The 14006-nt window shown below is 37.3% G+C and overlaps 1 protein-coding gene across 4 annotated transcripts in view; it reads right to left on the reverse strand.

The window, feature by feature from the left end:
• The window catches only part of HEATR1 (HEAT repeat containing 1), a 52919-nt gene that overhangs the window by 12507 nt on the left and 26406 nt on the right, over positions 1-14006 (reverse strand). For all 4 annotated transcript variants that reach the window (XM_075126916.1, XM_048843789.2, XM_048843792.2 and 1 more), the window contains exons 23-31: positions 12710-12952; positions 11941-12072; positions 11302-11408; positions 8083-8226; positions 6914-7032; positions 6629-6750; positions 4789-4917; positions 3078-3308; positions 1160-1286 (exon numbers count right to left, since the gene is read on the reverse strand). In XM_075126916.1, the coding sequence (XP_074983017.1) occupies positions 1160-1286; positions 3078-3308; positions 4789-4917; positions 6629-6750; positions 6914-7032; positions 8083-8226; positions 11302-11408; positions 11941-12072; positions 12710-12952 (1354 nt within the window). The remainder of the gene's footprint in view (positions 1-1159; positions 1287-3077; positions 3309-4788; positions 4918-6628; positions 6751-6913; positions 7033-8082; positions 8227-11301; positions 11409-11940; positions 12073-12709; positions 12953-14006) is intronic.

Here is a 14006-nt window from a genome sequence, read left to right on the forward strand (position 1 = left end):
CTCACAATGGCAAAATCCCCATTGACTTCAACAGGAGTTTTGCTTGTGCAAGAATGGAAGGATCAGGCTCAAAAGAGTCTTCTATATTTTTCAATACATTCTCCTACAAAATACCATCTGAAAGTCATCAGTTTTCTCTCCCCACTGTGTTAATTTTTTCATCATCATCAGTGATATTATACAATAGGCAAACCAAGGGCTCAAGCAGAACAGCGGAAACACTGTTCTGAACTCCAGTCAGTTTTGTGCTAGTCCTATTCATTTTGCAAAAGTCCCAGAATTATCCCTATATTAAGTCAGAAGCAAGACACTAAAATACAGGAGGGGGGAACGTCTCCATTTCATTAACTTCTAATACATATGTTGAGATTTTGTCTGATTGTATTTCTGTATTGTATTCTGTATTCTGTATTTTTGTCTGATTGTATTTCTGTATTGTAAATTGTATATATTTTATATTTTCTTTTGCATCTTCTGAAAAAGCTATATGGGAAATGGGCCACGAATAGGATGGCACCAAAGGGGAGGGCGGGCGGGCGGGGAAGGAATTGGGTCACAAAATTCTAGACTGAGTATATTTGGAAATGTTGCTATCAGGCCTGTCCAGTCTCCCTTTGCTGGAAAAAGAGAGTCATGTAAATATCAACAAGGAAGGGAAAACTCCTTACACTTAAATAATGGTTGTTTGTTTGTTTTTTTAAAGTATCAAAACATACTGTTCAATGAGTGCCTCCACCAGAAACCTGCATTTAAAAAAATGCATTAAAATTGAGTTAAGTCCCTATATATATATTTTATTTTTTTATTTTTTGCTTTAAAGAACAGCCTTATCAAACAAGCATATGCTATATTACACATGATATGTTCTATACACTAATTATTATGGTTGGTCCCTTTTTATTTTAAGCTAAACTAAACTACTTTGGAGAATCTTACTGTATTCTATGAAGGAAAAGTACTATTTGGCCCTGAATGCTAATTCATAGCATTCTGAAATGAAATTTTTTGGCACAAAAAAGGTATATACTTCTTAACTGTAGTTCTAACTGAATGAGAAGGAGAGATGCAGTTAAGGTAATCCTGCAGCCCAAAACCTTGAACAACAGAAGTAACATTAAGATTCACAAGCAACTGCAGAGCAAGTCCGTTTTGTGGTTACCTTCTTTGTTCTCTGGCAGTTTTGTTAAGTACTGGATTATTTTCATCAAGCTCTGGAACTGATGATGAACACTAAACTCACAACAAACAGTAATCCAAAATTCAACGTCTGTTTCCAAAACAGCATCCTGTTTAGGGATTAAACAGAGAAAATATTTATTTCAAGAACTAAAAATAAGAGAAAAAACTTTTGTTGTTGAATGTGTATGAATGTACGGTCCTAGGGAATGTTGCTGGAACTGTTATTAATGATAACTGCAGCAAGATGTATTGGACTCATGTCCCCTGTGAATGGGCAGAGACCATCAGCTCATTCCACATACTGAAGGCTATCGAAAAGCCGTACTGTGGTAATGACTACGGCTTACCACTAACGTCACTATTTCAGATCCAGCTGATCAATAGTGAAATGCTCCACAATATTCTATTAAAAATCCTCTAACCCAGTTAGTGTGCACCTGAAAAAATTATCTGAGGTAGAGAAAACAAATCTCTTTTGCTACTGCATTAGTCAGTTTGGTGGGGTATTTTTTGTTGTCATCTGTCTTTTTTAAGCCCAACAGAAAACTACTAGATTTCTAGAGCCAAAGATTATTTTGATTTTTCCATCCCACAAAGATGGCCAGAACTGGCACATGAGAATAGAACCCCACAAAAATGTCAGCTAAACAAGAGCAAAAATAAGATGATGACAATGATTTTTACAGCACAGACTGAACCTTTTCCAATTTTTGACAGGTACCATGTACTGAACATTAGAATTAACCTCTAAATGCATTAGAAAAGTAGTCAGTAGGAAACTTGTTGTATTTGCTGATTTTTGCACAGGAGAAAAAAAACTCCTCAAAAACCTGACCTGGTCTTTAAAACAAACAAAGCAAATAATATGGGCCCAGCTGAGCCAAGACTGGAGTACCACACGCACAGCAACCTAGGCAGGGCTGAATTTGGCCCAATAGGTTATGAAATATTACAACAGCTGTGCTATTAACATTGAATGTGATAGTTAAAACTGAAAGTTGTAATCTACCTAACTTTTCCCCATTAATGTTGTTTGAATACTTTCAGTAGGTCACTCAGCCTGGACAAAAACTAGACTGATCTATTTCACTTCCCGGGTACCCTGCAATAGCGAAGTGCTGTTGTGTTTGGGGTCACAATGTGGTTGGGGACTATGACTAGAAAAATCTCCATTTATAAAAAAATGTAACCACCTCCTTTAAAAAAATAAAACACACACCCTGAATTTTCAGCTTAAACTATTCTAACAGTCTCCCTTTAACACTTTACATGAAGATCCTGGCTACACGACAAAAACACATACATTTCTGCAATATAATATGGTTTATTCCCACCTATGTGGAAGAATAAAATCGACACCAGAGAATCTCATTTCAGTAAGATACACAGCCAAGGAAAAAGAAATTTTAACACATAATTACTTACACTGTAAGCAATTTGGGGGCAGGGACTACCTTTCTATACCATGTCTGTATGGTACCTAGAACAATGGGTCCCAGGCTATGATGGGGTTCCTCAGTGTTACCACAATACACATAATAAACATTATCCTCATGTTTTGGCAGCAACACAGATGGTTTTTTTGTAGGGTAGGCAAAAGTCTTATCTCACAACTGAATGGAATACATGCTAGAGACACAAGGTGGGTAAGGGAATATCTTTTATTGGACCAATTTTTGTTGGTGAAAGAGAAACTTTTGAGCTTACTGTAAACTAAAAAGCTTCTCTCTCTCTCTCACCAACAGAAGACGGTCCAATGAAAGATATTATCTCACCCACCTTGTCTCTAATATCCTGGGACTGATGAGGCTACACCACCACCACCTCGAAAACATGCTGTTATTTTCAGTCTGGACATTTTTACAGTTAAAAAGAGTTCACCCCCTCATTGTTCTGACCTTTTCTCCATTGGTTGCTGCAGTCACGGTTTTGGTCACATGCTGTTCAAACAGGAGCACCAGAAGAACCCAGAGGAATCGTTCCCCTCCCAACGTATCAATCAGCTGAGCCAGGATGGGAAGGCGTCTGTGCTCAGGCACATGAGGCAAGGCATCCACAAACACGTGTATGATTTTAATAACTACCTCCTCCACATTCTGTGCAGCCTCTGGAGCGCCACCATCTTCAGCCTATAAACAGGTTAGGGAGTTCAACAAATTATCCTACACGGGCACAATCTAATGAGGATTTTCTATGCACATAAAAGCAAATAAAGAGGTGGGAATTGTTTTTGTGAGGCACATAAAGCAAGACCATTGCCAAACATTATGATCACAAGATAAACATCTAAAGGCTTCATCCTGTAAAAATGTAAGGCTTATTGATATTACAAAAGTTTGCGCTGGCATAACGGTGTATGAGCCCCATTAATGTAGATGTGCTGCACCAGTGCAAAGTGGGGCTAACAAAAGACTATGTTTTTCTAACCAGTTTTCAGTCGTCGAATTTTCTTTTGAGTTTTAGGAAAGCATTTTACTAAATTGCTCTCAAGTTGACTGGGATTTTGAAAATTACTCAGCAACAATCTAAATTTATGCCCATGAAGTCAACAGGAGATTTTCAAGGGAGACCAATGATGAGCACTTTTGAAAATCTCACCCTCACCATGCATTTTAATTCTTGGTCAAATTTTACACTTTAATAAAAACAATTTTGGTAGGACCTAGAGAATATCAGCTCACTAACAGACCACTATCTAGATGTAATAATTATGTGTACACATATATGCATACATAGATTTGTTTTCACATTGGATAATGGCTCCATTAGTCAGTAATTACAAGTTACTTTTCAAAATGTACTGGAGAACAGCCTGATTTCTCTAAAAGTGACATGCAGAGAAAGTAAAACAAGGGTTCTCTCTTTTTTGTTTCTTTATGATGTATGAAGGGGGCCTGAAAGGTTTTCCAACCAGAGATTTGTGTTTATTTTAGAAATTCAGATCTCACCCACGTTTTTCATGAAAACCCATGGACTACTGAAGAATGTTAGGGACTTGTCAAGTGAAAGCAGATTCAGGGAAAGTGCTTTTATTAAGTCTTTTTCTAACTCTTTGTGTGTGTTTGTTTTGGGTTTATATTCATTTAGCTCAAATGGCCAGAAATAAAGAGAGTTAGAAGAAAAGAAATGACATTCCCATTCCCATAAATAAATACTATATGAGTCCAACAAAACCAGCGAAGGCCAGATTTGATACTCCTAATATTTCTTTGCTAAGTAAGTTACAAAATATTTTTATAACATTTCAGGCCACATTCAGTCATACAATCTGATAACATATGGTGTTTTAATCAAATCATTACTCGGCTTTTAAGTATGTCACTGAGACCTGTACACCAAAATACATGCTCCAGACCAGCTATGCAAGTCATCACTTTCATTCCACCTTCTGTAAAATCCATTTCCGCTCCCTCGATAAGGAGGATGCTTTTTCAGTACTACTTTTTATTGGACCTTAGGGCTGGTCATGTCTGTTATACCCAATAGAAATCTCAAGGAACATGCTATAAATAATTTACTAGTGCCTTAAAAAAACAAAACAAAAAACCCACACCCAAAATACTGTTCAGAGCTTTCTTCCTGCTTCTAATGAAAGAAAACATATCTCACCTGTATAAGAGCAGGAATAACCATCTTCACAGTCTTATTAATTATTTGGAAACTATAAGTATCATCTAGACGCATGACGTTTGCCCCCATGAATGTAAAAATGGGCATGATGTTATGGAGAACTTTGTCCTGAAAAACAAAGCCCCAAAAAACTAAAAGGTTAGTGTTTTCAGTTTTAGATACTAAAGCTACTAATTTTTGTAAGGGGTGTGTATGTGTTTGTGGTTTTGCTTTTCCTCCATTCTCCCTCCCCACCTGTCAATATACTTTAAGGCTTTTTGACCCTTTCTTTATCTGAAATATTTTTTTTTTTTTTTTTTTAGAAACAGTACTTAAAGTTTACTATAACTGAAAGAAATTAGAGAACAATTCTTTATTCAATTTTTTTTTTGAACTGACTAGATTTCAAGTTGACGGTGTCTCTTGAAGTTATAGAGAGCAACTATGCTGAAGGGAATATAATAGTTAGACATCAAAACAAAAATCTAAGTAAATTAGTAAAGAAAAGGAATTGAGAGTTAAGGCAGACTAAGTCTATCATGCTCTTATATCCAGATAATGCAGTACTGTGGTATGCAAAATCACCTATGAGTAGATTTTCAAAGACACAAATGCCAATTAGGTACACAACTCCCACTGACTCTCAATGGAAGTTGGACACCTAATTGCCCCTCTATCTTTCAAATACCTGCAATACCAAAGGTGACACAATGTGAGGTAATGACTGAGCAGCTGCTTTAATTTTTAGTTTTCTGACTTCTTTAGGCTACCTCACAACCACAATATGAACTTAAACACAAATTCAATTTGAAACTTTTCAGTTTAATGTAGCCTAGCACTGTGAAAGCTCTAAAGATAACTTCTGACAATTCTTTGAGTACTGCTGATGGCACCATCTTGCTAAAGCCTGTGCGTTATTGGTTTTATAAGAGCTGTGAACAGGTTTCCCATGCAGGCTTAACAAGCAGAATAAATATGCCATGTTTTAGGAAGGTATTTAATATTCCAGGCAAATATTTACTTTATTTAAAACACGAAAACCAGCCACTGACCCGGTATTAAAGAAGGATGGAAAATTGTTTTCATGTTATATATTGGGTTCCCCTAAAGCAATTAAAAACTACCTGTTGAATAAATTTCAGTTTAATCATGGAGAGGAGCACTTTATTTTTCAACTTCTCAACTGGTAGACTGAACAACAAATATATGCCTCTATATATTGATACACTTTAACACCACTTGCGTAACTTATTTTAACAATGGTTGCATATTCAAATTTCAGCCCACAGAAGAGAACTCCTATTTCAGAAGCAGTTTCAAAGACTTAAAACATTATTAAATACAATAATTACACTGCTGCATGAGATAAAACACACTAATACCACCTTTCATGGTCATATCTGGGCCAGACGCTCCACTATGCTGCATAGCGTGGAGGGAAGAAAGAAGGAAAGGAGGTGCAAAAGGCCCTGAACACAACAGAAGGGTGGGTGAGCCATTTAACCTGAGGGGGATAATGTCATGCTGAACCATATTGTCCTTTTGTAATAAGTTCTCCATTCCCCAAGGGTTTTTCTGTGGGAGGGATAATAAGACCCTTGATAATTAGTGATTAACAACACCATGGCAAAGTATCTTTCTGTTTTTAAATAAATAAATGGGAGTGGGAATCTCTTCAAAAGAACGTAAGGGACATCTAATTTTGTCCCGTTTCTTTCAGTAGTTTTCTCTCCTGAAGTCCTCTACATCTTCCCCTCTATCTTAGCTTTCTATCTTCCCCTCTCTTAAAACCAGAGACAAAAAAGAGAAGAGTTGTCAATAAACCTCACACACAACTTACAGGGAACATGCCAGCAGCAGTACCAAGCAGTAGCAGCGCGTGGTGATGTGTCTGAGGCATTTCTGATACCCTGACACACTGAACTACCAGCTCCACATTAAATTTCTCTTTATCAAGGATATCTGCAGAGGGGGGAAAAATATCTTGCTTAGTACTGTTTTTTAAAAAAAGATCACTAGTCTTAAAAACAGACAGACAGACATATTACTGCAATCCTAAAAGGCAGCTAATGTACAAAAGCTAGGGAAAGTTTTCCTGCTCCGAACTGGAAGCTGTAATTTTTACCTGACTGGATCCTGCTGCCACCTGGGGACAGTTTCTGACAGATGTTTAGCAAACAGCTTAGGATTAGCTGCTTTGTATATTCCATATTTTCCTGTTCTGTTGTTGAAGTTTCCAGGCATCTAAATGATTCAGGAGGTAGTCAGGGGTAGGAAGTGGAAGGATGAAAAAAAAATTTCAGATAAACTAGTGGACTAGTCACATCTTAAAAATTCAAACCAGAGATAATATTCAAACAAAGAGACTTCCATAAAAACATCACTAATCTTACACAGTATGTGGAGAAATTTCCTATTTTATCTCAGTGTTCTTTTTACAAAAGCTGCCAGAAGTTTCAAACTACGAACAATTTGTACTTTTTCTTCATTACAGGCCCCTCAGAAAATAATCACTGTGCACTGAAATGTCATTTGAACACTTAATGTCACTGAAAGGAAAAGCTCACTGAATCACCCACTTTCCTTTGAAATATCCATCTTCCCTTGACTGTAAAAGGTAAATTTGAAGGTTTGAAAACTAATCACCAAATCTGTTAAAAATTTAAGTTACAAAATAAAGGGAAATTTAGGGATTTAATTTTTACAGACTAGGTCCCAAGGAGGCAGACAGGCAATTCAGCAAGGCTCTACCTGCCAAGATGTTTGAGTAACATCTGGCTTTGAGTACTTCTTTGGGGGATTGGGAGAGGTATATGTAAAAACCAGTAAACATCCGGAAATGGGGCAAGAGAGGAATAGCTGTAATTTCATTAGGCTGCTTTAAAAAGGGCAATATTACTACTTTCTGTAAATCATCGTTCAGCAGCCCTGAATTAGGAACCACAAGGTCAGTCTGCCACCACAACCACCAGTGGAGATCTGCATGACCATTCAGAAAATCGGGGTTTAGGGAAACCGTAGCACTCCCAACCCCCTTAATACAGAAATAAAGCACATGTCTGACAAGCTGTGTGTGTACCACTCTCAAAGACCCACAGTACAGTATACAATAATGACAGCAGCCCTGTGTCCTGCTCTCCTGACTAAAGGAGTTAAAACAAAGGGCACACCGATACGTTGCTGCCACAATGTTTAGGTATTAGCCCACACTCTAATGTTTTACATCCCCTATTAGTGAGGGGAGAACAGGTAATGACTGATGTTTCTTACTAATTTTTAATTAAGTGTCATTACCTGGCCAGCAGATTAAAAAGTACAGGTACTAGCACCTGAGGACGCTTGATCTTCTTCTTGTGCTGCAGTAATTCCAGGATGAGTGTAACTCTCTGCCAGTTCACACTGCTGATTTCCGGTACTGATTCCAGAACTTGGGGTTTTCTAAAAAGATTAGAACTCAAGAAAATTAAGATATATTCATTCAAAGAAAATGAACTGAGTACAGCTCACTGTTAGAAAAGAAACCACCACCACTTGGGTAGAGATTGCAAAGGTTTTGCATGGCCTTTCAAACAAAAATAGAACCTCAGGATTTATCAAAAGAAAAAACAGACCCAATTGTAAAAAAAGAAAAAAAGTAAAATTACAGCATGCCTACTATACAGACACACCCCCAAAACACAACTCTATATTCCAAGATGGGTTCCTGCAACTGAAATTATTTTTCTGTTATTAGTCAGTTGTCTCAATGCTGACCCGCTGGGCATCCAGCTAATGGACAATAGTCTCATTTTAACTTCTGGGTGGCTAGGCACTGACTGAACTTGGTCCACCTGACCAAGAAGGGGCACGGCATCTTCATGCACTGACTCCAACTAGTAAGGAAGGCTTTAAAACAGGTTCAAAGGGGGTAGGTGACAAAAGCCCACAGATAAGATATAAGAAGGTAACTTCAGCAGAGGATTAGATATTTGAGAGCAGGGAAGGACATGGACAATTACAGCAGGGTCATAGAAGCGACAAGAGGAAAATCAGTGGGAGAATCTGCTCAACATTTTAGATGTCTATTCACAAATGCAAGGAGTATGGGGAATAAACAGGAAGAACTGGAAACATTTGTGCACAAGCTAAACTATAACTTAATTGGCATCATTAACTTTACATTGGGATAAGTCTCATGACTGGAATATTGGTACAGAGAGGTGTAGCCTGTTCAGGAAGGACAGGCAGGGTAAAAAGGGAGGTATTGCATAATACATCAAGAATATATACAATTGTTCTAAGGTCCAGAAGGAGGTGGGATGCAGACCAGTTGGAAGTCTCTGGGTAAAGATAAAAGAGGTTAAAAAAATAGGAGTGACACCATGGTAGGGGTCTACTATAGACCACAAATCTGGAGAAGGTGGGGATGAGTCACTTCTAGAGTGTCCAAAACAGAAGATCTGGTAATAATGGGGCACTTTACTCAGACATTTCTTGGAAAAGTAATATGGCAAAACACAAAATTTCTAATTAAGTTCTTGGAATGTACTGGGGACAACTTTTTGTTCCAGAAAGTGGAAGCAGTAACCAGAGGGACATCCATTTTAGACTTGCTTCTGATGAACAGAGAAGAACTGGTAGCAAATCTGAAGATGGCAGCCAATTCGGGAGAAAGTCATCATGAAATCCCATGATTTCATGATTCCAAGGAAAGAAAGGAGAGAGAGCAATAAAATAAAAAGACGAGGGACTTCAAAACAGAAGACTTAAACAAATTCAGAACTGGCAGATAAGGTCCCTTGGGAAGAAAATCTAAGGGAAAAGGAAATCTAAGGGAAAATCTAAGAGTTCAGGAGAGCTGGCAGCTTCCTCAAGGAGACAATATTAAAGACAACAACTGCCAACTACCCAATGCGAAGAAAGGATAGGAAGAATAGTAAGAGGCCAATATGTCTCCATCAACCATTCTTTAATGACCTGAAAATCAAAGAGGAATCCTACAAAAAGTGGAAACATGGACAAAAATGGAAAGGAAGAGGACAAAGAATAGAACAAGCAAGTAGGTACAAAATCAGAAAGGTTAAGGTGCAAAGTGAGAGTTACACCTAGCAAAGGACATCGAAGGCAATAAGAGGATCTTTAAAACATTACAAATAAGAGAGAAATGAAGAAAAGTGTAGGTCCTCTACTTGGAAGGGAAGGAGAGCTAATAACAGCTGACATCAAGAAAGCTGAGTGTTCAGTGCCTATTTTCCTTCAGTCTTCACTAAAGTTTAAGGGTAACCAGATACTCGACACAATTAATATTAACAAGGGGGAAGGAACATAAGCCAAAATAGGGAAAGAATATTTAGATAAATTAGATGTATTCAATTTGACAGGGCCAGATGAAATTCATCCCAGGGTACTTTAGGAACTACATGACGCAATTTCAGAACTATTATCTTTAAAAAATCTTGGGGGACAGATGAGGTCCCAGAAGACTGGAGAGATGCAAACACAGTACCTATCTTTAAAAAGGGGAACAAAGAGGACCCAGCGGAATTATAGACCTGTCGGCCCAACTTAGATACCTGGAAAGATACTGGAACAAATTATTAAAAGACTGAGGGGGGGCTCGATAACAGTCTTCAAACATGTTAAGGGCTGTTATAAAGAGGATAGTGATCAACTGTTCTCCATGTACACTTAAGGCAGGACATGTAGTAATGGACAATCTGCAGTAAGGGAGATTTAGGTTAGCTATTAGGAAAAACATTCCAACTATAAGGGTAATTAAGCTCTGGAATAGGTTTTTAAGGGAGGTTGTGGAATCCCCGTCATTGGAGGTTTTTAACACCACTTTAGACAAACACTGGTCATTGATAGTCTAGGTTTACGTGGTCATGCCACAGCACAGGAGGCTGGAACTGACTTCTTGAGGTCCCTTCCAGCATACATTACTATAAGTTGTCCTCTGACAAACACAATCTAAGAAGTAATTTAATGAGCAAGACCCTCTGTAAATCAAGTGGATGAAGTGGTTGCATACAGATGAAGAGATAGAAAGAGAAGGACTGACTAACTGAATGAAGGTTCTCTCTCCGGAATTTACTTAGTGAGGTTATAAAAATAATATGACTGAAGCTTTTACTAAAAATAAAATAAAATAAAATAATAATTGCTTTTTAGTTGAATGGCAAGATTTTGTCAATATCCATTAAAAACTCACCCATGCATTTTCTTTACATATATGTTAATAGTAAAGACACACAAAAATAAGCTCAGGCCTGACGGTGCACAGCAAGTTCAATATATGATTTTAAGGTTGTTGGGTAGGGATAGCGGTCTTCTGTATCAAGCACTCTATCAGCTCTTTTAAATAATATGGGGAGGCTTTAAACTCTGAAGTCCTTGGGATTTTTTTCTTCTTTACCGATGTAGTCAGAGAAGTTCCTATGCCTTCTATATATTTTACGACATTCTCTCAACAAGTGGTGTTTTCTAAATATATACAGACAAACGCTGTAGCTTCAACATCTCTATGCCCATTACCTCTGCTGCTGTATTTTCTGTCTCCTAGTTTGCTGAACGGTAGCCAGAGCTTTGGCTTTCTCAGGAGGTTCTAGCTCTACACTAATCTGCTCAGCATCAACTGAAATCTAGAGCAAAAAATAAAATAAATTAAGTACATATGAGCAACAAACATCTATCCACCCACCCAAGTATTTATCTGGCCTTGGTCATCATAATAGCTATGAATGCCTGTCCTAACTGCATTTCTTATGTCAATCAGAATGCAAGAAGAGCTTTCATCTATGTATTAAACAAACAAATTACTATTAAAGCAACAGTTACTCTCAATATATTTGGAGTAACACTTTTTGATTCTAGACAAATTACTTTTTCATACAGAAAATAAAAATGAAGCAGAGTGGACTGTTCCTCCTTCCTCTGAAGTTCATTATTACAACATAATGAATTCATATAGATGTGATTCTTACCTTTTAGGAATACTATTTTAATGCATTTTTAATGCATATTAAATTATATTTTAATGTGGTTTATATGGCTTCTGATGACTATCATGTTAAGAATTTCATAAGCAATAAATATAATTATTGATTGCAATTTAACCTGAAATATCTTAACAATTCTGACTAAATTCCCAAGTCCCAACAGCCTGCAACTTACCCCTTTAAAAACACTGCTAATTGCCTGGGCACAAAGTGGGTTTTTGCAATTTAACAATAAATCAAACAGAACTCTCAGTAGCTTCTGTTGCACCTTCCCATCTGGCACTGCAGCAAAGAATGGTTTAGTGATCTGCAAAGTTTAAAAAAAATTATATATATATATAACGAAGCCAAAAACAGATATACTTTTTAATGGCAAAATGTGAAACGTGGGAAAATATAATTATTTTTATATCTGTATATATAATGATTTACATATACACACACAGACACGCCAGTCACATTTATGTACACATTGTCCCACTTTTGTGACTGTAATACAATATTTGAAACAAACAGTTGATTTCTATTCCAAGCAAAGTTATTTCTTACTTATCGACATTATATCTTTTCTTTTTGTCTCTTGAAAAACAAAAATTTGAGGTAAAGCTCCTGCAGTAGCTGGTGAAAAGTAAAGAAAATGGAGCAGCAGCAGCAGCCGCCACAAGCAACCCTGGATACTTATCTTATTCAAAACAAAAAAATAAAAGGGAAAAAACACTTTTACCTTTCAACATTTTAAAGACAAAGAGCTTTGAGGTATCTGTTTTGAAAACACTTCAAAAGAGCTACCTAGATCTGGGAAGCTGGTACGTAAAATAGTTTCTTTCAGAATTTAGGGCCTTCTAACTTTGAAAGAGTCTGTTTAAATTCACTCATCAACACTCACATCTGCTATTTGAATTTAAAAAAAAAAAAAATGAAAAAATTTGTTCAGAAATACCTACCTGCCCAAGTGCTGTGATCTGGAAAGTTGGAGTTCCTTTGTAAAGCTCCTTTGCAATGTGCAGACTTCTGATGAACAAATCCAGACTCTGCTGATCCTTACATAAGAGGGCAGCTGAATGTTCACTGTATTTCCCAAGGATGAAATATAGAAGAACAACTTCATCTTTCAACACTGTCTCGGGTTCCTTTAGCACTTTCTCCAGTAATCTATCTATTGCAGGCAACAGGTGAGACAGTATCATCTACAAGTGAAGAACATTTATAAGAGGGTGTTTTTTTAAATCACCTGTTGCTTTAACAAACTTTCAGAAGAGCAGTTTCATTTTTAGTGCAATATCAATCACTGACATCACACTGTGCGTTACTTTTTATTATACTTACATGTCAGGGCATGTCCTTACCTCTAGGATGCGCCTTCCAATGTGAACGTGGCATTGCAGGGGACTTTGCCCATTAATACCCCTCCAGTAACGGGGGAGGAGGAGAAGGAAGGGTGGTAAAGACAGCTGGGGGACGGGGCTGTTAAGAGGGTTATAGATTGCTGTGATAAGCCATATATCCAGTATCTCTATTCAGTCCATGATCTTTAGTGTCTAGCAAAGTTATGAATTAGTTATGCTAGACGTTAAAAATCTTGGACTAAACAGAAAAAGACTGGATTTATACACTGTTGTTGTAGCTGTGTTGATCCAAGGATATTAAAAAGAGACAAGGTGGGTGAGGCAATATCTTTTATTGGTCCAACTTCTGTTGGTGAAAGAGAGAAGCTTCTGAGCTTACACAGAGCTCTTCTTCTTCCAGACCTGAAGAGCTCTGCCTATACTCAAAGTAAAAGATTTAGCTCACCCACCCTGTCTCTCTAATACTCTGGGAGTGACATGGATACAACACCACTGCATAAAATCTATGCTCGGTTTTTCAGAATATTTATGATTACTACAGCTCCTACAAACCCTAAGTTTCTGGCAACAATGGCAATCATCCAGTATGCCATTCACAATCCTTTTAAATAGGATAGCCTGTTATAATGTATTAAAACTCACACGGACATCTATCACCATCCCTGGTTTTAACGCAGTGAACTAATGCATTCGGAAGTAGTACAAAGCAAGGAATTCCGAATACACTGCTTAAAAGGGAGTTAAATAGACACAAAATAAATTTAATTTTAAAATACTGAACATGCACAGAGCATTTGTTATTGCAGTTCTCAGTGAAATCTTTCTAGAAAAATGTTCTTGAGACCTTGTTCCAGAGCCAGGAGGACTTTAAATTTGCCTAAGGACTCTGGTGCAG

The sequence above is a fragment of the Caretta caretta genome, chromosome 3 (genome assembly GCF_965140235.1).
Source record: "Caretta caretta isolate rCarCar2 chromosome 3, rCarCar1.hap1, whole genome shotgun sequence".
Lineage (NCBI taxonomy): Eukaryota > Metazoa > Chordata > Testudines > Cheloniidae > Caretta > Caretta caretta.